Raw genomic sequence first — 27,021 nt, forward strand, 5'->3', positions numbered from 1 at the left:
GAACCAACAAACAAAATAATTTAACCAAAATCAATCCATCTTATATGGATTTTTTCATATAGCTCGTTATTTTTGAAAAAAAAAATCACGCACATATATTTTAGTCAATGTTAAAGAGACTTTGGTTCATCAAAATTAGCTTGAGCAAATTTTTAACCAACTTTTGACAAAGTTAAAGAATTTAACATACTAAGATGTTAATAGATAAAGCCGTATGTGATTTACTGTTTGTAATAAGAGTTGACTGACCAATTTACTGTGTAAGAAGTCAGTGTTCCGTGACCACTAAATAGTAAACAGTCATGTATAGACATAACAGTGAATCAGACAAGTAAACATATATTTACCTTTTTACATGCTTATCCCATAAAAGATACTGTAATATAATTAACTGTTAATCCTTTTTCAGGGGTGTAAATGTTTAAACATAAATGTGCGTCAAATAATAAACATTAAAAAAATCAAATCACACGTTGTTAGTAAATCATACAAAACCCCATGTAGAAAACCATAATATATGCTACTTAACTAAGATGCTTGCAAAGCCCTAACTCTGGCAGTTAGTTCCCTCACTTGATTTCTCAAACGATCAGGATTGCAGAAAAAATCCACAAAAACCTGCCTTTGAAGTGCCATTTCTTGTGAGTGATGCTTCACAATCTGTCACACCAACATAGTATCAATTTTTATAGAATATACATTTTGTTGTTATTCATATAAAAGTTAAGAGAAAAAAGGTGTTTTGGATTAACCCGAGCCGTCACAAAGATTACCTCATTCTTCTTATTGTGCTCGTGTGTTACTTCTTCGACTGCGGCAGACAACTTGGCATTCATCTTTTCCATCTCGTCTAGCTCTTTCATTAGAGTCTGAAACAACAAGATGAAAGGGAATATTTCTAGTTTATAAAAGAACACCGTCCTACGTAAAGGACATTTCTAGTTTACAAACCATTGACACTGACTGAAGCAAGTCGGCCGGTTTGGAATTTATGTGGTTTACTGGTCTGGTTGACGGTTTGGAATTTGGAACCTGCTCTTTAGCCGTTTTTATTTAACAATGATTTACATTTTTGGAATATGCTAATAGTTTTTATGTATACGTGTTATATTCATGAACCATCTTTATCGTTTCAGAAATTTTAATACAAAATAAAAGAAATGAAAAAAAAGATCGGTTCAACCGACCCAAACCGCTAAAAGTGGCCGGTCCACCTAGTTTGGTTTGTCGTTTTAAACAGTAAACCGGTTTTTGTTTGACTGGTCAAACCAGACAACGAATGCCCGTATTTTTAAGCTTAAAAAGGCAAATTAGAATTAAATGCTTTTCTCTAAAAACAAATATGTAAAAGGTTTGGTAGATTATGTACCCGGGGTGTCAAAATTGGCTGAGCAGTGGTAGACGATGCAAATAATAACTGTTGCAAACTTTGGATAAGAGTGCACCTGTTATAATAATATTTAATGAGAAACATAAGATTCAATCTATGAACATCAAGTACATCTTACTTATGAATGAGTCCGTTTGGGTTATGTTTTATGTAAAACCACTCGAAAGGGTCAGCATGCATAGATCCTATAACTCAGATCATTATTCAAATAATATAACTTCTATAATCATATTTAACAAATAAATAATTACAGTAAAATGCCATTTTCGCCCCTCCCTGAAGTTTGGCGAGTTTTGTGACTTTCGTCCAATGACCGAATACCCCTAGAAAAGACCGAACCGCCCTTTAAGTTAACAAAAAAGACGAAAATACCCCTGACTTAACGGAGAAAAGTGGATGGAGTTAACAAGCCAGATGAAAATGGCATAATTTAAAACCTTTTGAATTCAGGTGCGGAGAAACAAACCTTTGAACGAAAGTCGCAAAACTGACTAAACCTCAGGGACGAAAGTGGCATTTTACTCTGATTATTTATATAAACAATAAAGTTTTTAAAAAACCAGTAACCCTGAGGCAGCCCATGTGATAACTTACAACTCATTGATGCATCTGCTTCTATCTTCCGGAAGGGCATTGTCCAAGTCAGATTGTAGGACCATGAGGTCTGACTGAAGGCTGGATATCTGCTGCACCAGCCCTGGAGCTGACACATATGTTGACAAACCCCCTTGTGTATCTAAGTAAAATGTAAATAATGGTTAGACCTCATTAACTGAAAATATTAATATTAATAAGAGTTTAATTTACTTGAATGGATGCTTAGAAGATCTCTGACACCATGCAGAAACGTATCTCGATCATCAACAGCTCCTTGTTCTTGCACATCTGACGCTGCTTCAATTAATGCCAGACAACGGCCCTACGTAATAGGAAACAACATTAATATTAAAACAGAATTTTGTCAGAAACAATTTCTACAACTTTTTTTATTTTTTTTTAATAAACTTGTGTTCAACTTTCAACTCCCAAAAATGCATATAAAAAAGATATTAATTTGATATTAATATAAATTTGGAAAAATTACACGTTTTGTCCTTTATCTTTATACCACTTTTCAGGCGGTGTCCTTTTTAACGAATGAGACGATGTCCTTTACTAGGTATTTTGTTGCAAGTTTAGTCCTTCACACCCAACCCAGTTAAAAAACCCTGTTAATTGTTGACAGACGATGTCCTTTACTAGATATTTTGTTGCAAGTTTAGTCCTTTACCTAGGTATTTTGTTGCACGTTTAGTCCTTTACACCCAACAATTAACAGGGTTTTTTAACTGGGTTGGGTGTAAAGGACTAAACTTGCAACAAAATACCTAGTAAAGGACACCGCCTGTCAACATTCGTTAAAAAGGACACCGCCTGAAAAATGGTATAAAGATAAAGGATAAACCTTGTAATTTTTCCTATAAATTTAGAATAAAATGGTTAAGAAAAGTTTGAACTTTTATGCATTGAAAATGCACTTTGATAACTTTCAACCCGGTTTCTTTTTAGTAATCTTCAATTTACTAATTTGACCGGTGTGCGTACCACTCTTCCTTTGGTTGCCGATAGGTAACCTTGGAGTTCCGACTCAATAACTTTGAGTAATGAAAATGCTCCAAGCATTGTCTTCTTTTCAAATTGGCATGCTAATTTCAGGAATTGATGCCTTGCAAGCTGGTTTATCAGATGGCTTATGAACTGTCAAATAAAAAATATATAGAAAAACCATGAATTAGTTCATTTTTTAGGGTTTAGTAGAATAATTGCTTTGAATTCAGTTTGTTAACACTAGGATATTAAATGCTTGTAGTATAAGTTCAAAAAATATACCGTTTTCTGGCGTTGAATATAATATTCTTGTCGCATGACCTTTAAATCATAATCACCTGAATTTAAGAGACGTGCATTCATGTTATAGCTTTCACAAAAAAGATAAAGAGTAAAATGCCATTTTCATCCTTGAGGTTTGGCCAGTTTTATGACTTTCGTACAAAGGTTTGTTTTTCCACAACCGGATCCAAAAAGTTTGTAATCTTGCCATTTTCATCCGGCTCGTTAACTCCATCCATTATTCTCCGTTAAGTCGAGTATTTTCGTATTTTTTTAACTTAAAGGGTAGTTAGGTCTTTTTCACTTTATGTACAAGCATTTAGCATAATGTACAAGTATTTAAAATACCGAATTACCACTTAAGTTAACAAAAAAGACGTAAATACCTCTAACTTAACGCAGAAAAACGGATGGAGTTAACAAGCCGGATGAAAATGGCAAGATTTTCAAACCTTTTGGGTCCAGTCGTCCAGATGCGGAAAAACAAACCTTTGGACGAAAGTCGCAAAACTGGACAAACCTCAGGGACGAAAATGGCATTTTACATTAAAGCCTTAATTAAAGACATACCTTGCAGAATGTATGTATCTTGTAGCTGAGCCAGCTCCCAACATAAATTAGGAATAGTCTGGGAAGCAGAAAAGCATTAAAGAATATATATTTAGTATAAATAAAAAAAATTAAGTTCATGCCAATAGTTATCAAAATATGTTGACTAAAAGAACATAAAATTTCGGTGCAATCTAAAGTTGGGACTTTTTGTCTATTTCTATTTTTCATAGGCATTAAATATGCACATATGATAATACACAATATACTGTTGCAATAACAATCAAAATGTTTGAATAACTAGTAAATTTCTCCTGCGCGTTGCGGTGGGAATCCAGTCGGTATCGGTTCAATTCGTTACGATATCGATACAGTATTGACACTCAGTATAGCAACCGAAACGAAAAACTCCAAAAGTACAATAGCGACAATCGATATTAATTAACAAACGCAAGTTATTTAAAGTATACAGGTGTTATTGAAAGTAAAAAGAACACACATAAAGATAAAACTACAAAAAGCAGCTCATTTTAGCGTAGATAGTGCGGCTTTTTTTAGCAAAGGGAATAGTGCATTTTAGCACCACCTCACTATTCACAACTGCAAGCATGAACTTTGTTATATATAACTAGTTTTTGCCCCGCCCGCCTTGCGGGGCAATAAGCCGAATATTTCTCTCATAAGGCCAAAATCGTAAATTATATTTTCAATTGGAGGCGAAATCATAATTTTGAGCTAGGGGGAAAAACATAATTTTATTTTGAACTGTGGGCATAAACGTAATTTTGAGGTGAGGGCAGAATCCTAATTTTGAGCTAGAGGAAAAAACAACATTTTATTTTAAACTGGGTGCAAAAACGTAATTTTAAACGGAGGGCGAAACCATAATTTGAAACTGGGAACAAAAGTAAAAGTGAGTTTTTGAACCGAGGGCAAAAGCGTAATAAGCTGGGGGCAAAATTATAATTTTATTTTGAGCTGGGGGCAAAAACGTAATTTTAAACAAAGGACGAAAGCGTAATTTTAAACTGGAAATAAAATTAAATTAAAAATAAGTTGGTCCAATAGGGAAGTGCCAGGCAAGCTGCCTGCCACTATTCCCCTAACTTAGAAATGTATATGTATATTGCTTTAGGAGGATGTAACCATTAAAATATACTTAGGTCCACTTTCAAGTCGAAGTCTGACCCAGTTTTATTTTCAGCTAAATTGTATTATTTGAATGATACAAGCAAGTGCAAACCTCAGATAACAACTTCTCCTCTTTGTTTTGTAGATTTGAAAGTTCTCCAGCCAATTCAACATGTTTCCTCCTAGCGAAAGTTAACAAATGCAAACCATCAATCAACAACATGCAATATAACTATATAAGTTTATAACAATGCTTTATTTTTAAGAAAAGAATATCGTTATGGATGTAATAGTGATATTATACCTAAGTGAATGAAGATCAAGGTGAATATGAGCTTCATCTGAATTCACCTGACCTTTAAGTGTTACCAGAATAGCTTGCTGTTTTGCGTTCTCAACTTGAGCTTCTACCCACTGCCTTTCACTGGTTCCAAATCTGCATGTTAAACCAAAAATATAGTAAATAGTCAAATACAAACATCAAGAAGAAAAACACGAAAACAAATATCAACCGGTTACACACATACATGGATCGAAGCCTTTGCAATTCTGAAACGCGTTGATCTGATTTTTGTGAGTCAGCTTCATCACAAAACCACAAAAAAGAAAAATTTAGCTCTTTAGATATAATACACAGAAGTGAGAGATTAGAAAAATAGGTGAAATTGTCAATTACCTCGCACTAAGGTAGTATTGCTGACGTCATCAAGATTGACCCATGAACATTTAGATTTCCCCTCTTCTGCCACCATACGGTAAGGACCCTGATTCAAAGCAACATGTTGTATCATCATTAACATTACCATAAAAACCATCATTTTGTCTTTAACTAGAGAAATGCAGTATTGCGTATACCGTGTCTAGTTGCTTTACAAACCATTGATTTAACTCTTTCATACATGATGAGTCAGCAAGCAAATATGGATGAAAGTCTGAGTATGCCAGATATATGCCATCTTCTGCATATCAGAAAATCAAAACCCATGAATAATGACGTTTTCTATTAAGTATATCAAGACCATATAATCAAAATATTCTTTATACGGGTTGAATTACTACCATCCCCTGAATGGAAATGTGCCAACTCTTGTGCTGTAGAAGCAATCCGTCCAAGAACTGCATTCATCTTCAGTTACAATAAAGCAAGTTTTAGGACTCATATCAAAATATCTTTTAGAAAGCATACATAGTTGTCAATAGCAATCGTATCGATCGCTATAGCGCGCTACGTAGCGTATAGGTCCAGTGTCGCTATTTGGGTTGTAGCGATGAATAGCGAGAATAGCGACACTTTATTTTTTTTTTAAATATAAATAGCAATTAAATATAGCTATAAAATAGTTGGATTTTAGGTTTTTGTTAAATATACATGTACAATAGCATATATACCAGGGTATTTTGATATAATATACATATAATATTTATAAAAAAAAATCTAGTGTATCGCTATATATAATATAGCCGCCCGCTATTTATCGCTATTCGCAATATAGCATATAGGTACCTTATCACTATTTGTCGCTATTCGCCATTAACAACTATGAAAGCATATTAAGAGTAGATATATATAAATTCGTGAGCGTACCTCTAAGTTTCTTGCTGATAGACTATCATCGATGGTAGTTAGTAATCCGTTGACAGTAGATGTTGATGCAACTCTTGCTCTTTTCCCTTGGATTAAAGTTGAAGCTTGTGTACTGAGCATGTCATACTGAGATTGTAGATGCCCAAGTTGTCGTTGCAGCTCAACAGCTTCTGCTTTATAGGATAAAGTAGCATCCCTTTGAAGAAAACAATCAGAACATGATAATCTTAAAAATGCAATATCACAGAAGCTCGACAAAAAAAAAGCCTACTCATACTTATGAAACCCTTGAAAATGAAAGAAAGTTAACAAATTTAGATTGTTCTGATTGAGCCAAACACAAAGAGTTATCAGTTGTGTATGTCTAAACTTCAGAGTTCAGATCCCATGACAATCTTCACATGCTAGTTTATAATAGCGATGTTTGAATTACAGAGTCATTGTTAACAGAACTGAAAGGTTTTTAGTTAATTGGAGACAAAATTCACTTGAAAAGGCTGAAGCAAAGTAAATTTACCGTATCTCTTTTAGACCTTCTTCAGCTCCGAAAACTGCCTCCTGATTGTCTCTCCTTGTTGAAAAGGCTGAAATGCTTTCATAAGCAAAATCTAGGTCTTCCCCCTATCAAAAATATGATTGGAAATAAAAAGTAATACTTAAAAACCTATAATGAATTGGGTCACTTCAGTCTCCAATAAATCGAATATCACAGATCACCAACTAATTAGCACATGACGCAACAAAAACACACTTAGCCAGCTTAAAACCTATTAATGAAAACTTTGAATTACAAACCGAAATTTGCTACATAGTGTCATAGTCTGATAAACTCATATGTCCTTATCCTAGTTTTCAAATGTACCAAGAAGTCCTGAACAACCAATGTGGAACTCACGGTCATATGTGACTGAAAAAATAAAATAAGAAGTATAACACCTTGTCAGTTTGTGATATACGTCATACGTGTTGTTTGTCACACTTTTAGTATAGATGTAAAAACCATTGTTATTAATAGCGAGCATAGCGCCCGCTATAGCGAATAGCGTAGCGTAGCGTAGCGCTCATGTGTCGCTATATAGCTGGTAGCAACAAATAGCGGTAAATAGCGAGATTTTTGTAAAATTTTTAGATTTTTCATAAATTTTTTTGGTAAAATATACATACAAAATTTTTCTGAAAATTTCTTCTAGTGTATCGCTAAACATGAAATAGTGACCGCTATTTGATCGCTATCGCTACATAGCGTATAGGTAGCTTGTCGCTATCGTCCGCTATTCGCTATTGACAACTATGGTAAAAACTCATGTACTTCAATAAGAAATTAAGACCTTTGAGTGTTCACCAAAATCCTTTGGTGTTAAGCCAGCAAGACAATTGACCACTGTCTGAGATTTTAACCAATGAGCCAGCAAAGATAAAACATCATTCAAATTGATTATTCCCGACATCCAACATCGTTTCCTCCTCCAGTAAGCAAACACATGAGCATTAGAATGCCACACACACACACATATATTACCCATTTACTTGGTTCGCTAACCCAAATTCCAAACTAGATATATAGATTTACTTTTACGGTCAACGTCAAACTACTGAACATAATAATAGCTGTTACGACCCGGTAAAGCACCACAACTCAAAAACGTTAGCCTTTGAAAGTGGAGACAAATTGATGGGTAGGAAGCAACCAGCGGGTTGTCACTAATATGCGCCATCCAGGTCAGGTAGAACCTTCTATCAGGGTGGTTGAAATTGATGTTCATGTAGGGCCATGCACTCACGTCCACCACATGAAGCTCCCCATGTTTGAGTAGTTTGTTTGTTTAAGTTTTTTTCTGACTTGTACTTTCTGCATGTTAGGTAGTACTTTGATTCCATAATTATTGTGGGTAAGGGTAGTTTTTAAATTTCCTTTATGTAGACAATTTGTAAGAAATGAAATGGTGGTGTGTTTTATGATTAAACTTTTCCTACTGTGTTTTCTCTTTGTGAGTTACTGGTTTGGTATCCTCCATTGCTAGCTAATGTTTGGCCACTTGGGTGGTGTTCTTTGGAATCTAATCACAGGTTTATGTGGTGATGATACATATCCAACTGGCCTAATGGGTCAAATTAACCCATTTCCTGTTGATGATCCTAGACCCATGAGTCCATGACCCAGTCAAATGACCCATCTAATTGCAGTCAAATGGCTCAATTAATTGCAGTTCTAACCCAATCAAAAGACCCAATTAACTGCAACTTTAAAGATGTAATGCGGGGACGTGTTAATGGGCAGTTACTTAGTATCTTGTGTCTTTAAATAAGTTGTTTAAGGTGAGAATAAGGTGTCTTGGATATTTTGTTTGTATTGTGATCTCTGATCAGAATTTAGGAGACTAGCCCCTCTCGAATCAGGCCAACTATCGTGTTTGTTCTTGTTTCAATTTAATAAGATTTTCAGTATCTATCATTTGATTCCATTGCCAGGAAACAAAGAGAAGATGGACTCGAAACCCGAAGATTATAGAGATTCTATAACTGCTCAATTAGTAGCCATCGGGGCGCGACTAGATTCAATTTTTGTAGCCATGAAGAATGATATTGAAACAATCAAGGCCCAGATGTATGGAACATCGGCTGTCCTGGTACAATCTAGTCTAGCGGTTGATTCTATCGTCCCTGCCCACATTGCTCATCCCAAACAAAATTTAGAACCCGAGGATGAACCTCAAGGCCTCTTGACAGATCTGGTCAAGGGGACCATACCATCCTCACCACCAATTTCCGCCTCTGCACCACCATCTCCTCTAGCACAACCCCCAACAGTAGCATCTCCACCACCTGCTTCTGCCACACCAACACATATTACCGTTGAATTGCAACCAAACCACACTGCTACCTACACTTCTCCGCGCCTCACTACGCCCTCAAACAAACATCCACCATCACCAACAATCACATCGGTTCTACGAGTACCCTTTCCCATGTTCTTTACAGCCACGCCCATACAAAGGACAGACTTTCCAACAACTCCTGTATCACCAAATGCATCATCACCAACTTCAATCGGGTGTCGCAATGACCTGCCAAATCAATATGGGATGGCACAAAGTTTTGTTTTCGACACCGGCCAGCAAGAAGCTCACAACTTTGCTACTTGCCACCATCTCTCCATCGAACCGTTCAAGGAACAATTAATGATTTGGACGGATCAATTTTCGTCAAATCAACTTGAGGACAAGTCGGTTTTCTGGGCCGGATGTATTGATACATATCCAACTGACCTAAGGGGTCAAATTAACCCATTTCCTGTTGATGATCCTAGACCTATGATCCAGTCAAATGACCCAACTAATTGCAGTCAAATGGCACAATTAATTGCAGTTCTAACCCAATCAAAAGACCCAATTAACTGCAACTTTAATCAAGGGGGAAACTGATGTAATGTGGGGACATGTTAATGGGCAGTTACTTAGTATCTTGTGTCATTAAATAAGTTGTTTAAGGTGAGAATAAGGTGTCTTGGATATTTTGTTCGTATTGTGATCTCTGATCAGAATTTAGGAGACTAGCCCCTCTCAAATCGGGCCAACTATCGTGTTTGTGCTTGTTTCAATTTAATAAGATTTTCAGTATCTATCAGGTGATTTCTGTATCCTAAACTTGTATTAGACTGTCCCACGGATTGATCGAGTGGTGTATTTGTATCTCTATCAACCCGTAGCCTATCCGTTTCATCTAAATTCTAAAGTTTCTAGTGTTTGATACTCTTATTCCTATCACATAACCTGACAGAAATTAAGCTATTTTCACCTTAAAACTGACAACTTTTTTAGCTATAGTATTGTTTATTCAACTTAATCCTAGTTGTTTCAAGGTAAACCTGCTTCAAATTTAGATCCTGAAAGTCTCTTTTAAGTTTTAACCGTATCTAGTTCCAGAATAGTAATATAACATCATAGACAACCACATAAAATAAGCACGTTGATTACCTCCAAAAGCTTCCCATCCTGTACAAACTGCTCATACCTGGATAACAATACAACCATCTTTTTTCAGCATGTGCCATATGAAACATGATATAACTATTGTGTACACTGTAGTGAACTATAGTTTCGGTTTTACAAACGTCTATCATTCCTAAAACACATCTTATATGACATGTTTCACAAGATCACACTGCTAAAATAACACAAATTAGCAGCAATTTACTCATAAATGATAAACTACGTTAAATTAGGGCAAAATACGGCACATAATTGCAGTCCTGAAACTATTAACTCTTACATCTACAAATCTAACATTAATAAACTCTACAAACCGATCCGATAACATCAATAACCTAACAAAAACTGTAAAACACATGTAATCGCAATCTACAGAGAGAAACGACGACGTAACTGTGAAAGTAGACAAAATTTTACTCACAACTGATAAATTAGGGCAAAATACGTCGCATAATTGCAGACCTAAAACTATTAATTAACTCTTAAATCTACAAATCTAGCCTTTATAAACTCTACAAAACGATCTGATAACATCAATAACCTAACAAACAACTGTTAAACACATGAAATAGCAATCTAGAGAGAGAAACGAAGACGTAAGTACGTAACTGTTTCAGTTCGGAAGCGGAGAGGACGTTAGACGGACGAAGACTGGAGCAGATCCAATCGAGAATCGGACGAGCATCTTCGTACTGAAACGGCCACTCGAAACTGTCTGGATCGAGTGCATCGTGACCTTCGAACCCTAATTCGCTCAATAATGCACACAGTTTCGCCCCGCTCATCTGCCGGTGCCGGTTTTTGGTGAATGAGATGGTGAATTTGTTCGGAATTGGAGTGACGGAGGTGATGCCGGAATATTCTCCGGTTGAAATTGGGGTTCCGATTAGAAAGTTTGAATGAGGGATGCAGGGGTTTGGCGCCGGCCGGGGGTTGAAACTTTTCTGGACCTGGTAGTTTCGGTTGGGTGCGAATTGACCCCTCAACTTCTGAATGTGAGTAATTATTTGATAGCTTTTGTGGGAAGCAAGTTGTGCATGATGGTTTTTAACTTTTGTTCACTTGATATAATTTGTTGCTTTTAATAGGAAAAATAGGTTGAAATTGATTATGAGGTTAACATCTCTTCACTTTTGCCTTTGATCTTGAATGCTTTCATTTGCACTTGCATGGTGGTGTGAGGATCAATTCTATTTATCGCTTCACAGCTACAAATAATGATACCTTTTAAACTTATAGGCGTTTGAAATTTACACACCCGGCCTTGAGAAAATCAATGACAATTCTGAATGATGGATGGTGATGCACGAAATCAAGGAAAATGCCCTGCCTTGAGAGAGTACTTTATGCCCAGAAGATATTTTCTTAACAAACATCGTAAGTAACTTCATCGGAAAACAAGCAATCATATTCCCACAAAACTGAGTGGAGTAGATGTCCAAGATTCACTAACAACTTGTTAGCCCACGCCAAAAAACAGAACATTGTCACCAAAACAGAACAAAACAAACATCAATGCACATCAAAATTACACCATTGCTCACATGATAACAATTGCTTTCTACCACGGTTACGAACCCAAATAAAACCTTGGTTCTTGATTTCTTCCTTAATTCCAGCCAAACTTGCATCCTTCCTATTAAATACCACATCGCACCTACACTTCCAAATACACCACATAGTTATTTGGATAATTGAGTATAAATTGTTTGTTGGTCGTTCAAAAAAAATCTCACAAAACTCAATGTGGAAATTGGGGAAAATGTCCTGCCTCGAGAGGGTTCGTTATACCTGAAAGTAATGTTCTTAACAAACATCCTAAGCAACTCCGATGAAGAAAAATAGGAAATCATAATCCCACAAAACTCAACGTATGAATCGGGGAAAATGCCGTGCCTCGAGACGGTTCGTTATACCCGGAAAAAATATTCTTAACAAACACTTTAAGCAGCTCCATTGAAAAATTAGGAAATCATAATCCCATAAAACTCAATGTGGGAATTTAGGTCAATGTGGTCATCAACCCCTGCGCACTAAAAAGACAACTACCAAGAGTTACATGTTGCATTGCACCATGGGATGTTATAAAGGAAAATCACATATATAAACAAGTTGGGCATTAGGTAAAACTATCTTCAAGGTCAAGCACTCAAGCGGGGGAAATAGGTGAATATAAATAATTTTATTTCACATTTGGAAAAAAAAAAACCAAAATAAAAACAATTAAATAAAACGGTTACATAAAGCATCGTAACTCGTAAGTCGTGATTTCGTGGAATCTCGTGACCCGTAACTCGTGAACGAGTATACAAAGCACAGTGGAAACAAAAAGGAGGGAGAATCAAAGCCCTAATTGCATTTCCCGCCTTTCATTGCTTCCCAACAGTGATTCAAGGCGAAGAACGAACAACTTTACTACCAATAGTGAATCATGTGTGGCCGTTGTCGCTGTTCTATTCGTCCAGATGACATCCCTCGCGCTTGCAACATCGGTACCCGCCCCGTTCGTTTCCTCCATACTGACCGGTAACTTCTTCGCCTCATTTCTCGTGTAGTCGATGTTGATGTTGCCGATTCGATCTATTTTCACTGTCGTTGGTGTCAGTTTGTACTGTTGATTTAATTTGTTGTTTAACATAGTTTGTTCGATACAGTCACACGATCCTCCTCGATGTTGCTACAATGAATTCGTATATAAAATCATTTCTAAAGTATTTACCAATCATTTTTACCCTTTTCCAAAGTATACATACCAATCAAACTTTGGAAAAACGGCTTATTTTAGAAATTTTCTGGTCAACTTTGTCTATCTTGTAATTTATCCTTTCTAATTTGTATGTTTAGTATGTGTTTATGCTGGTGATTTGATGTATTTTGACCAATGATGTAGAAGGCGCTAGGCACTAGTCGAGCGGTGAGGTACCGCCTAGGGATTAATCGGGATTAATCGGAATGGGATTTTTATATGTATTTTTTCAAAATTATATATATATACCCAATAATATAAAAATAATACTTCAAAATTCACATAAATACTTCAAGTTTCAGATAGTATGGTTCGATTTTGACCAATTTTGACCGCCTAGGACCGATTTTGACCGATTAATATAGTCCTATTAATCTGATTTTTGACCGCCTAGGTACCGCCTTTGACCGACTTTGACCATGGCCGATTAATTGACCGACTAGCTCAAAATTAGGCAGTAAGTGGCCGCCTAGCGCCTAGGCGCCGATTAATCGGCCGCCTAGGCCGATTTCTGCAACATTGATTTTGACTAGCCAATTGTTAATTTTGTCGGTTTGTATAGTTGCATTCAGGTATAACATATTACATTACTCAGGTAGTTTGAAAATCACGCTCCGCTTGCGGTGTGCACATATAATGTATATGTGTGGGCGCTCGGGCGGCTAAAGTGAAAGTGCACTAATTTTAACGTTATTTTACTAATTTCGTGAAAATAATGTTAAAAGAGGGGAATGGTTAATCATGCATCATGTGGTGGCGTTGATAGCCGAAAGACAAGGGACTACATGCACTAATTGGCCTTTGTCTTAATTGCCGAGTGTTATGTGCCTTATGTCCAAGGCTTGATGCAAAACGACCATCGAGCCGGGGGTCTCACTGGAAGCAACCTCTCTATTCCTACGGGGTAGAGGTAAGGTTGTCTACATCTTACCCTCCTCCTCCTCCTCAGACCCTACCTTAGCTTTGCTATTGGTGGGATTTACTGAGTATGATGATGATGACCGGCTACCACGCTATTGCGCTATTTTATTTACTTCATTTGTTCCTGACACAATCGTTTCAACTTTCAACGTTAAGATTTGAAAACAGTGAGCAGTCGGTATTTTGTCCGGTGTAGTCACTAGTCATACCTCAAGATTACTTATTACTACCTTAAAAATTCTTAAATGTTGTATTGTGGAACTTAAGAGATACAAATCAGAAAATATATACAGGACCTGAGAGAATTGATATTGATGTTCTCATGCTGTCTAATTACTTAATATCTAGTAACCAACCGTGTTTGTCCACATCAAGGACTCAAAACCAGGAACATGTTTAAAAATCGGATGATAAAGAACACTTGATGAAGTCCTATTCACAATAACGCAAACATTATAACCTACTTTGATGAGTTTTATATTTTTATATCTAATGGTTCATTCGAATTCGATTATTTTGGATGAAATTTTAGGTTCCGACCAGCATATAATGTTTCACCTGGATCATACATCTCTGTTGTTCGAAGAGATACGGAAGCTGACGGTCAGGGAGCTGTTGTGCAGTGCATGAAATGGGGGCTTATTCCAAGTTTCACCAAAAAAACTGAAAAACCTGACTATTATAGAATGGTAATGTCTCAATACATGCTCTTTTGAGCTTTTTAAATTATAAAAAATATTTGTGATATTATAAAGTTTTTCTGACAGATTGATTTCGTGTGTTCCAGTTCAATGCTCGATCAGAGTCAATCGGTGAAAAGGCCTCCTTCGCCTTCTTCCCGGAAATAGGTGTTTGGTTGCTGTTGAAGGGTAAGTAGCAAGTTTTGTACGAGCCGTAAATGTTTTTTTAGAAATAAAATGCATCTAGTCTTTCTCATCTTGTATACATTGCACAAACATTCTTTTGTTTGAAACTAAGAGTTTTCAGAATGATTTTTCTTTTTAAGATCAGAGTAATGTTTATTAAAGCTTTAATAGTTTTTCATCTATACATATGTTTCATGTTTATGTGGTTACGTCAGTTGACTATATTAATTTGTACGTTCAAGATTTAAAAAGAAGCTTGATGTCTTCATTGGCAAAGGGCTTTTTGTAATTAGTGATTTTATATTAAAAGTTCATTTTGTAGGGTAGGGTATTTAATAAAAGGCAAATTGGATTTAAATAACCGCAACTTTCTCAATTTTGCCGATAATAATCCCAACTCAGTTATTGGCCGATAATAATCCGAACTGATCCACTTTTGGCCGATAATAGTCTGCGTTAAATATAGCTTAACGGAGTTAAGTTTTTTTCCGAATTACAAACTGATGTTTTAGGGCTTTTTCTTAGAACGAGGATACGAGTTAATTGATGTAAAATTTACCTCGAAATACTGCCCCAAACGACGAAAATGGTGTTCCAATTCGGGTGTTTAAACTTCCAATTAACAAAAATCAAGCCGTTTGAAGCATCGTTTCGAGGTAAGTTTTGCATAAATCGACTCGTATCCTCGTTCTAATCAAAATCCATAAAAGATTAGTTTGTAATTCGGAAAAAAGCTTAACTCCGTTAAGCTATTTTTAACGGTGGACTATTATCGGCCAAAAGTGGACCAGTTGGGATTATTATCGGCTAATAACTGAGTTGGGATTATTATCGGCCAAATTAAGAAAGTTGGGATTATTTAAATCCAATTTGCCTTAATAAAACTGGTTTGACATCCATTAATGAATCTCTTGCATTTATGCTTCTACATATTCTTTAAATAATCATACGGTCATACCTTTATTGCTTGGTCATACCTTCATTTACCATTTTCAGATTTTATGAGTGGAAGAAAGATGGGTCAAAAAAGCAGCCATATTATATTCATCTGAAGGATGATCGCCCCCTTGTCTTTGCTGCTCTTTATGATTCCTGGAAAAACTCTGAAGGTGACACGACCTTTGACCTTTCTTTATTTTTTTTTTAAATTATGTTTTCTTTATATTGGAGAAAAGAACTGTGTGTGTGTGTTGTACTGCTGGTTGCAACCGTATTCGCATATGTATTCCGTTTATTGTTTATTACTCTTCTAATTTTTTTTTTTTTTTTTTTTTTTTTTTTTTTTTTTTTTTAACAAGTAACAATTTTTCATCCAGTAATTAGTAAATGTTTAATTTAGAAGGTTAGAGCAAATTACAAATCATGGGTTGGTAGACGGGCAACAAGCTGCGCCGCCACCCCCTTTTGAATTGCAAATCCTACTCGGCTAAACACATAACTATGGCCTACAGACGCTGTCGCATGTGCAAGTGCTGCCTTTTGAACCCGCTTCTAATTTAAAACACGTTTATTAATATAATAAATTGTTGTGAAAATGTAGTTATCTCAATGACTTTTGTTTTGCGCTTCAGGGGAGGTTCAATACACCTTCACTATTTTGACAACAAGTTCTTCGTCAGCCTTAGGTTGGCTGCATGGTTAGTTATGTTTTATTTTATTGACATATGAATCTCTTGTGAGTATAGCGTGTCACTAATTATTTATAAAAAGAATTTATAATTTGGACTCTTGCCCGTTGTAGACAGGATGCCTGTTATAAAGAGTCAACTGATGAGTGGCTAGATGGTTCTTCATCTTCCAAGTTTGATTCATTGCTTAAACCGTATGAAGAGCCAGACTTGGTAAGACCACGAGTGGCTAGATGGTTCTTCATCTTCCAAGTTTGATTCATTGCTTAAACCGTATGAAGAGCCAGACTTGGTAAGACCACACATGTACCGTAGAAATATTGTAGCTTTATATATATAATTATAGTAAATATTCTTGAGAGACGTGTTTCAGGTTTGGTACCCCGTAACACCTGCAATGGGCAAACCTTCTTTCGATGGACCCGACTGTATCAAGGAGGTATGCATCCAAGCCTGCTGACTTTATATATACCTTTACCCAAAAAGACTTTATATATATAGTGAAAGGTTTAAATACAAAATACAAAAGGCTCTTAACGTGCGACAGTACACGACCACCAATATAACGTGCGTAATTATGCAAATAACGTAGTCTTGTATGTTAACCGACCCCCTTCTCTCTCTCTCTCTATATATATATATATATATACACACACGCGCGCGCGGCTGTGCGAAGTGAATTACGCATGTTCATTTTTAAAATACGCATGTCATAATACATAATTTTGCACGTTATTCGCATAAAGACGCATGGGTTGGTTAAACCCTAATTACGCATGGGTTGGGTTAACCCTACTTACGCACGATATTTGCATAATTACGCATGTTATTTTGGTGGTCGCACGTTAAGAGCCTTTTGTATTTCAAACTTTCACTATATATATAGTCCCGTAAATGTTTTTTTAGAAATAAATTGCAAGTTTTGTACAAGAGTGCTTAACGTGCGAAGCATACGCGAGTAAATTACGCATGTTATAAAACTCACGCATGACCAAATAACATAATCACACATGAACAAATACCTACTTACCCTAACCACGCACGTTAACGAATGACACGCAGCGCAATTTCCTACTCGCGTACGCTTCGCACGATAACCACTCTTGTATTTTAAACTCTCTCTCTATATATATAGATAACTTGTCACTATTTTATATATTGAAATTTATAACACTACATATTCAGGTAAAGATCGAGGAAACAAAACCGATCTCAATGTTCTTTGCAAAAAAGGTCACTAAAAAGGAAGATCCGTCAGAGCATCAACTTCCCGCTGCACATAAAGAGGTCACCGAAACAGAAAAACCAAAAGGCCCGAAAGAGGAACCCGAAACTTATGTGGGTCCCAGCACATTGAATCTCAAACGCGAGTATGGTGACTTTTCTTCTGATATAAAACCGCCTGTCAATGAAGATGCTGACAACCAGTATAAAAGTCCAGCTAAAAAGGGAAACTTTAAGAGCCCTGGTGACAAGCAAAAGACACTATTCTCGTACTTTGGGAAAGGTTAATCCTTAATTTTTACTAATGGTGTAAATATACTTGATATCTTGTTGTATTGGGACGGCTTTGTTGTAGCGGTTGGAACACTTTTACTGAGTAGTTATTTGATAGCTTTTGTGAGAAGCAAGTTGTATATGATGGTTTTTAACTTTTATAGAAATTTCACTTTTTGTCCTTTATGTATTACCTGAATTTTGAAATGTGCCCTTTAAAAATTTTAGTTTCAGTTTATGTCCAAAAAAACACATGTTTTATATCACTTTATGTCCTTTACACCAAACTGAGTTAAATTACTCAGTTAGCTTTATTTAATACAAGGGTATAATTGTCATTTCATGTTTTTTTCATTATTCATAGCCCCTTTATAACCCCTTTCTAGATCTTCTTCCTCAATTAGTTTAGGGTTTCAAATCCCCTCTTATCATCTGCATCTTCTTCCTCCATTAGGTTTTCTTCTTTCAAGGTTTCGAAAATGGTGCTTTGTACAATCATTAACAACATGACACCTAATAACAACCCATATGTATATTCACCTTCTATAAATTATACACACAAACAAAAACATCTAGAAGGCAATTCTATCTCACCTAATTCAATATCCAATAAACAGATAACAAAACGAATCCAGAAATAACCGAATAAAAAATCAAAACTCACTCTAGTGTTAAGCGGATTAACCAAAACAGCGCGAGCTCAAACGAGGACCTCATTCGGCTTGAGATCAGGAACACGAACATCATCACGCACTTCTAGAACATCAGCGGAACCGAAGCGCGGAAAAAGCACGGCTCTAGAGGTGGTGACAACGGTTCTAATACCGAAACCTAACTTGTTTGAAGGACAATGAAGGTGTTTGATGTGATCAGTTGTTGAGAATTGGAGTTGTTTAGATCGGAATAAGGATCGCATCGTGTGATTGTTGTGGTGAATGATCGGAAAATTGAAGATATTAATGGAGGAAAGTGGTGGAAGGAGACAGTGGGTGGCGGTGTTTGTATCCGCAGAGGTATATTGTAACTGCTTCTATTTCAGGTCTCTGTTTTAAATTTTTTTCAGATTTATTTCAAATGTAAATTATAACGGCTTCCCTTGTACAAAGCTCCATTTTCGAAACCTTGAAAGAAAACCTAATGGAGGAAGAAGATGCAGATGATAAGAGGGGATTTGAAACCCTAACCTAGTTGAGGAAGAAGGGGGTGTTTGGCCTAGCTTTTTTAACAAAGCTTATAGCTTTTTTTAGCTTTTTTTTTACAAAATAAGCTTAATTTGATGTTTGGTTTAGCTTTTTAAGCTTATGCTTATTAGCTTATATAAGCTAATTTGAATAAGCTTATTTGATGATGGTTTTTTAGCTTATTTAAAGAAACCTTCTTTGTGTAAGGGCAAATGATATAAATAAGCTATAAGCTAATCCAAATACATTAAAAAGAGCTTATCAAATGATAGAACATAGTAAGCTATAAGCTAGTTTAAAATATAAGCATAAGCCAAAAAATAAAAACTAGACCAAACACCCCCGAAGATGTAGAAAGGGGTTATAAAGGGGTGATGAATAAAGTAAAAAACATGAAATGACAATTATACCCTTACATTAAATAAACTTAACTGAGTAATTTAACTCAGTTTGGTGTAAAGGACATACAGTGATATAAAACATGTGTTTTTTGGACATAAACTGAAACTAAAACTTTTAAATGGCATGTTTCAAAATTTAAATAATACATAAAGGACAAAAAGTGAAATTTTCTCTAACTTTTATTCATTTGATATAATTTATTACTCTTAACAAGAAAAACAAACAGCTTGAAACTTTGAAATTGATTATGAGGTTTACAACATTTTGTGCACTTTTGCCTTCTATCTCGAAAACTTTCACTAGCGCAGTGGTGTGAATTATCCCTCCATTTATACATTTCTTAGCTATAATAAGTGATACCTTTTAAATTTTTAGGCGTTTAAAATTTACACATTTCGCCTTGAGGAAACCAATGACAATTCTGAATGATGGGTGGTCATGCACGGAATCAGAGAAAATGCCCAGTCTCGAGAGAGTACGTTATACCTTGAAATAATGTTCTTAACAAACATCGTACGCAACTCCATTAAAAAAAATAGGAAATCATATTCTTATAAAACTCAATGTGGAAATTGGAGAAAATGCCCTACCTCGAGAAAGTTCATTGTACCCGGAAGTAATTTTTTTTTTTTTTTTTGAACAACAAATTTGGATTCAGTGACGGAACATTGGAGTATCATCATGCCACGGGTGAAACCACTCGATCATATCCATTTCCACTGGACAATAATGGCTATACACCAATTCATTGAGAAATTCAATAAATATGGGAAAACCCTCTTGTAGGATCGAACCGAAGAACTCATAGTCCCTAAAGTTTATCACACCCCAAGATGCCACTAGACTATAATGTCATGGTTCGGATGTAATGTTCTTACTAAACCAAATATAAATAAAAACTCTAGTAACTCGTAAGTCGTAATTTGGTGGAATTTTGTGACTCGAAACGAAAGACACTGTCTAGTGTCTGGTGTAAACAGTAGAACAAAACGGAGAGGGAATCGAACCCTAATTACATTTCCCGCCTTTCTTCCGACGAACTTTACTGCAACTCTACTACGAACAGTGAATCATGTGCGGCCGTTGTCGCTGTTCTATCCGTCCAGATGACGTCCCTCGCGCTTGCAACATCGGTAACCGCCCCGTTCGTTTTGTCCATACAGACCGGTAACTTCTTCTTCTTCTTCTTCGCCCTAATATATACCTCTACTCGTTCTTTATGTTGCCTATACTATTGGAGTATGTTTGATTTCATCTCACTTTATACTTTTCAGTAACATTTTATTTCATATACATAATAACAGTTTATTATTCTGTACAGTCCTGTAACTCCACACTACACAGAATTCGTATGTATCTAAACCTGTAATGTTTAGTATGGCTTCATGCTGGTGATTTGATCTGTTTTTTCTAGCGGATTGTTGATTTTGTCACTTTGTATTGTTGCAATCAGGTATAGCATGTGTTTTGGGGAAATAGAGTAAATTACAAAAATCGTCCCTTATCGCAATCTGTTTACTTTGTCTTCAATAATTACAGAAAACGTATGTTTGCAAACCTTTGCAAGTTATGTCCTTTAGCCCTAACTCAGTTAATTTTTGTGGTTAAATCTAACCAAATGGACCCCACATGAGGATATCTTTGTGGTTAAATATGACCAAATGGACCTCACATGAGAGTAAAATGACCAAAATACCCTCATGTGAGGTCCATTGGGTCAGATTTAACCACAAAAAATTAACTGAGTTAGGGCTAAAGGAAATAACTTGCCAGGGTTTGCAAACATCGAGTACTTTTTCTGTAATTATTGAAGACAAAGGACACAGTTTGCAATCAATAACATACATAAAGGACAATTTTTGTAATTTACTCGGGGAAATATGATAGATAGTATGCAAGTTTAGAGGGGATATATGAAGTTTTTCTATTACTTTTACGTGGTTCGAAAATCACCAAGCTTGCGTTTATTATCTTTTTTTTTTAAAGAAACAATTGTTTCAACTTTCAGCATGAGAGTTGAAAATTGACTAATGTAGTCATATGGGCCTCACGCTTGCTATTCATTACCCTTAAAACTTTACGAGTGTTGTATTAGTGGAATGTAGGAGATACATGCTATGTATTACAGTTATAGATTTGAAATATGTAATGGGGAAAAGCTAAAATTATTATCGGTTTACATTTTTACATTTTTTAGATTAGAGATTACGCCCCGCTTGCGGTATGCGCATATAATGTATATATGTGTGGGCCATCGGGGCCAAAAGTGAAAGTGCACTAATTTTAACGTTATTTTACTAATTTCGTGAAAATAACGTTAAAAGTTGAGGACGGTTAATCAGGCATCATGTGGTGGCATTGATAGCTGAAAGACAAAAGGGTACATGCATGGTTTTAAAAAACGCCTGAGGCGTGCGCCTCGAGGCGAAACGGCCAAAAAACGAGTCTGAGGCGCGCCTCATGGGGTTTTTAGTGTTAATTCGCCTTAGAGGGGCTGAGGCGCTAAGAAGGCTGCGCCTCAGGGGATTTTGAAAGTTGTTTTTGATGTTTTTGACTTTTTGTGTCAATTTCAAGCGTTTCATGACTTTTTTTTGTGTGTTTTTGATGAATCTGATGATGAATTAGTTAGTATTATTATTTTCATAATATATATAATTTTTATACTTATTTATTAATACCGCCTCGGCCTTACGCCTCGTTTCGCCTCGAGGCTTACGCCTCGTGAGGCGAAGGGAAAATGCCTCGAAACTCGTTTCCGTTCTTTTAAACCTTGGGTACATGCACTAATCGGTCTTTGTCCCGATTGCTGAGTGTTATGTGCCTTATGTCCAAGGCTTGATGCAAAACTACTATCGAGCCGGGGGTTTCACTGTAAGCAGCCTCTCTATTCCTACGGGGTGGAGGTAAAGCTGTCTACATCTTACCCTTCTCAGACCCCTACCTTTGCTTTCCTATTGGTGGGATTTACTGAGTATGATGATGATGATTTTTAGATTAGAAATCTGATCCATAAAACTAGAAAAATATAAACGTGACTTGAGAATTTATATTGATATACTCATGTTGCTTAATTACTTAGTATCTGTCCACATCAAGGACTCATAACCAGGAACCTGTTTAAGATTCGGATGATGAAGAAAGACTTGCTGAAGTCCTATTCGCTATAATGCAAACGTTTTAGTTAGTTATTTTATATGTACGGAATTTGATTATTTGGATGAAATTTTAGGTTCCGAGCAGCATATAATGTTTCACCTGGATCAAACATCCCTGTTGTTCGAAGAGACACGGAAGCTGACGGTCAGGGAGCTGTTGTGCAGTGCATGAAATGGGGGCTTATTCCAAGTTTCACTAAAAAGACTGAAAAACCTGACTATTATAGAATGGTAATGTCTCAATAGATGCGCTTGTCAGTGTTTTAGTTTATATAGTTAACGACATTATCAACAGCAAGTTATGAAAAGTGTTGTGATATTATAAAGTTATTCAGAGGATTTTGCTTTTGTGTGTTCCAGTTTAATGCTCGATCAGAGTCAATTGGTGAAAAGGCCTCCTTTCGCCGCCTTCTTTCTGGAAACAGGTGCTTGGTTGCTGTTGAAGGGTAAGTAGTAAGTTTTGTACGAGTTGTAAATGTTTTTGTACCTTATTCTTTTGTTTGAAAATAAGAGCTTTTAGAATGCACTTTATTTTTAGATCAGAGTAATGTCTATTAAACCTTTTATAGTTTTTCGTTTATATGTATGTTTCATGTTTGTGTGATTATGTCAGCTGACTTTTAAGTTATATGTTCAAGATTTAGAAAGAAGCTTCATGTCTTCATTTAAGGAATTATTGTTAGCAAAGGGCTTATTGTAATTAGTGACTTCATTTCGTTTGGTATTTAATACAACTGGTTCGACATCTGTTTTTGAATCTTTTGTTTTTATGCTTCTAGATATTCTTTAAATATACGCCCCGCTTGCGGTATACGCATATAATGTATATATGTGTGGGCGCTCGGGGGGCAAAAGTGAAAGTGCACTAATTTTAACGTTATTTTACTAATTTCGTGAAAATAATGTTAAAAGAGGGGGATGGTTAATCATGCATCATGTGGTGGCGTTGATAGCCGAAAGACAAGGGAGTACATGCACTAATTGGCCTTTGTGTGTTAATTGCCGAGTGTTATGTGCCTTATGTCAAAGGTTTGATGCAAAACTACCATCAAGCCGGGGGTCTCATTGGAAGCAGCCTCTCTATTCCTACGGGGTAGAGGTAAGGCTCTCTACATCTTACCCTCCTCAGACCCTACCTTAGCTTTGCTATTGGTGGGATTTACCGAGTATGATGATGATGATGATGATTTCTTTAAATACTCATACTTTATTGCTTGGTCAACTATCCGGTTTCATCTTGTAAACTTCATTTACTATATTTAGATTTTACGAGTGGAAGAAAGATGGGTCGAAAAAGCAGCCATACTATATTCATCTGAAGGATGATCGCCCCCTTGTCTTTGCTGCTCTTTATGATTCCTGGAAAAACTCTGAAGGTGACATGACTTTTTACTTTCTTTAATTCTTTTTAAAATTATGTTTTCTTTATATTGGAGAAAAGATCTCTGTGTGTATCGGGACTGCTTGTTGCAACCTTATTTGCGTATGTATTGTGCTTATTGTTTTATAACTCTGCTTAGGGCTGCAAACGAACCGAACGAACACGAACAGGACCTTGTTCGTGTTTGTTTGTTAAGAAATATATGTGTTCGCGAACCGTTCACGAACACTTATCGAACGAGATTTTATGTTCGTGTTTGTTTGTTAAGGAAAAGAATGTGTTTGTGTTTGTTTGTTAGTTTTAGGTAACGAACGTTGACGAACACAAATGAGCACAAACTAATGTTTATGAACACAAATGGAAACAAACAAACACAAACAATCGTTCAAGAACAAAATATATAATACACCGACACTTATTAGACATTTAATTTGTTGGAATTTTGAAGTATTTAAATAAATATAAAAACCAAAAACACTAATGAAGTATCGAACACAAACGAACACGTTACTGAACGTTCACGAACATAAACAAACGAACACGACATCTGTTCATGTTTGTTCATTTAACTAAACGAACGAAATTTCTTGTTCGTGTTTGTTTGTTTAATAAACGAACGAACACAAACGAATTTCCCGTCGAACGGTTCACGAACTGTTCGCCGAACGTTTGGTTTGTTTGCAGCCCTAACTCTGCTAATATAAAACACATGTTTTACTAAATTGTTGTAAAAAATGTAGTTATCTTAATGATTTTTGTTTTGTGCTTCAGGGGAGGTTCAATACACCTTCACTATTTTGACAACAAGTTCCTCATCAGCCTTAGGTTGGCTGCATGGTTAGTTATGTACTTATGTTTAATACATAAAATCTCTTAATTTGTTTTTCTATAAAGTTAGATTGCTAGTGAGGTAATATAACGTGTCACTAATTATTTACAAAAAAAAAAAAAAAATACAAAAGGAATTAAAAATTTGGACTCTTGCCCATTGTAGACAGGATGCCTGTTATATTAGGGAATAAAGAGTCAACTGATGAGTGGCTAGATGGTTCTTCATCTTCCAAGTTTGATTCATTGCTTAAACCGTACGAAGAGCCAGACTTGGTAAGACCACACATTTGTATAAAAAAAAGTTAATATCACCGTAGAAATATTGTAGCTTTATATATAATTATAGTAAATATTCTTGAGAGACGTGTTTCAGGTTTGGTACCCCGTAACACCTGCAATGGGCAAACCTTCTTTCGATGGACCTGACTGTATCAAGGAGGTATGCATCCAAGCCTGTGAAAGGTTTAAATACAAAAGGCTCTTAACGTGCGACAGTACACGACCACCAATATAACATGCGTAATTATGCAAATAACGTAGTCTTGTATGTTAACCGACCCCTCTCTCTCTCTATATATATATAGCGCGCGCGACTGTGCGAAGTGAATTAGGCATGTTCATTTTTTAAAATACGCATGTCATAATACATAATTTTGCACGTTATTTGCATAAAGACGCATGGGTTGGTTAAACTCTAATTACGCATGGGTTGGGTTAACCCTAATTACGCACGATATTTGCATAATTACGCATGTTATTTTGGTGGTTGCACGTTAAGAGCCTTTTGTATTTCAAACTTTCACTATGTATATAGACTCCCGTAAATGTTTTTTTAGAAATAAAATTGCAAGTTTTGTACAAGAGTGCTTAACGTGCGAAGCATACGCGAGTAAATTACGCATGTTATAAAACTCATGCATGACCAAATCACATAATCACGCATGACCAAATCGCATAATCACGCATGACCAAATAACATAATCACACATGAACAAATACCTACTTACCCTAACCACGCACGTTAACGAATGACACGCAGCGCAATTTCCTACTCGCGTACGCTTCGCACGATAACCACTCTTGTATTTTAAACTCTCTCTCTATATATATAGATAACTTGTCACTATTTTATATATTGAAATTTATAACACTACATATTCAGGTAAAGATCGAGGAAACAAAACCGATCTCAATGTTCTTTGCAAAAAAGGTCACTAAAAAGGAAGATCCGTCAGAGCATCAACTTCCCGCTGCACATAAAGAGGTCACCGAAACAGAAAAACCAAAAGGCCCGAAAGAGGAACCCGAAACTTATGTGGGTCCCAGCACATTGAATCTCAAACGCGAGTATGGTGACTTTTCTTCTGATATAAAACCGCCTGTCAATGAAGATGCTGACAACCAGTATAAAAGTCCAGCTAAAAAGGGAAACTTTAAGAGCCCTGGTGACAAGCAAAAGACACTATTCTCGTACTTTGGGAAAGGTTAATCCTTAATTTTTACTAATGGTGTAAATATACTTGATATCTTGTTGTATTGGGACGGCTTTGTTGTAGCGGTTGGAACACTTTTACTGATCCAGTTGCTAGTCGTGTGCTAGCTAAACTTATACTGGTGGTAATTTTTTGACGTGTGGGAATAGAACCGCGTTTTATGGTTATAGAGTTCTTAAAATGTTAGAAACTGATTGAACCTTTTAAACCAAAGCAAATTGGCTAGTTTAGCCGGTTTGAGATTTATACATGATGGTTCAGGGTTTGAAAAACTATGTTTAACAGTTTGATTCACGGTTTGGAATTTGGAACAGACCGTCTATATTGAACCGACTGTTTACTTTATATATATACACACACACACACATATATATATATTCAAGTATGCATATGCATATGCATAATGT

The 27,021-nt window shown here is 36.0% G+C and overlaps 2 protein-coding genes and 1 pseudogene across 2 annotated transcripts; 2 read left to right on the forward strand and 1 right to left on the reverse strand.

Moving 5' to 3' along the window:
* Positions 1-362: 362 nt before the first annotated feature.
* On the reverse strand, positions 363-11,509 carry LOC110865636 (AUGMIN subunit 3). Its single transcript, XM_022114966.2, has 18 exons — positions 11,123-11,509; positions 10,499-10,535; positions 7,042-7,145; positions 6,525-6,720; positions 5,999-6,065; positions 5,795-5,898; positions 5,616-5,703; positions 5,467-5,521; positions 5,244-5,375; positions 5,052-5,121; positions 3,830-3,887; positions 3,260-3,315; positions 2,975-3,127; positions 2,198-2,309; positions 1,985-2,126; positions 1,370-1,445; positions 774-869; positions 363-660 (listed from the first exon to the last, which is right to left on the reverse strand). Exons 1-18 carry the CDS (start codon positions 11,296-11,298, stop codon positions 529-531), a joined length of 1,854 nt encoding a protein of 617 aa, XP_021970658.1. The 5' UTR covers positions 11,299-11,509; the 3' UTR covers positions 363-528.
* Positions 11,510-12,882: 1,373 nt separating this feature from the next.
* On the forward strand, positions 12,883-18,293 carry LOC110865631 (annotated as a pseudogene).
* A 2,381-nt stretch (positions 18,294-20,674) lies between these two features.
* LOC110865626 (abasic site processing protein YoqW) lies at positions 20,675-26,781 on the forward strand. The gene is made up of 8 exons (XM_022114950.2): positions 20,675-20,921; positions 22,984-23,140; positions 23,270-23,355; positions 24,173-24,285; positions 25,062-25,127; positions 25,285-25,394; positions 25,495-25,560; positions 26,284-26,781. Exons 1-8 carry the CDS (start codon positions 20,827-20,829, stop codon positions 26,608-26,610), a joined length of 1,020 nt encoding a protein of 339 aa, XP_021970642.1. The 5' UTR covers positions 20,675-20,826; the 3' UTR covers positions 26,611-26,781.
* Positions 26,782-27,021: the final 240 nt, after the last annotated feature.

Source organism: Helianthus annuus, chromosome 1 (genome assembly GCF_002127325.2).
Source record: "Helianthus annuus cultivar XRQ/B chromosome 1, HanXRQr2.0-SUNRISE, whole genome shotgun sequence".
Classification (NCBI taxonomy): Eukaryota; Viridiplantae; Streptophyta; class Magnoliopsida; order Asterales; family Asteraceae; genus Helianthus; species Helianthus annuus.

Excerpts from the sequence above, each read along its gene's own strand:
- LOC110865626 (XM_022114950.2), top strand. The coding sequence starts at position 20,827 with ATGTGCGGCCGTTGTCGCTGTTCTATCCGTCCAGATGACGTCCCTCGC. Across the intron at positions 23,141-23,269 it reads AACCTGACTATTATAGAATG|TTTAATGCTCGATCAGAGTC; the intron begins GTAATGTCTCAA and ends TGTGTGTTCCAG. Across the intron at positions 23,356-24,172 it reads TGCTTGGTTGCTGTTGAAGG|ATTTTACGAGTGGAAGAAAG; the intron begins GTAAGTAGTAAG and ends TACTATATTTAG.
- LOC110865636 (XM_022114966.2), bottom strand. The coding sequence starts at position 11,298 with ATGAGCGGGGCGAAACTGTGTGCATTATTGAGCGAATTAGGGTTCGAA. Across the intron at positions 3,128-3,259 it reads ATATTCAACGCCAGAAAACG|TTCATAAGCCATCTGATAAA; the intron begins GTATATTTTTTG and ends TTTATTTGACAG. Across the intron at positions 661-773 it reads AGCACAATAAGAAGAATGAG|ATTGTGAAGCATCACTCACA; the intron begins GTAATCTTTGTG and ends TTGGTGTGACAG.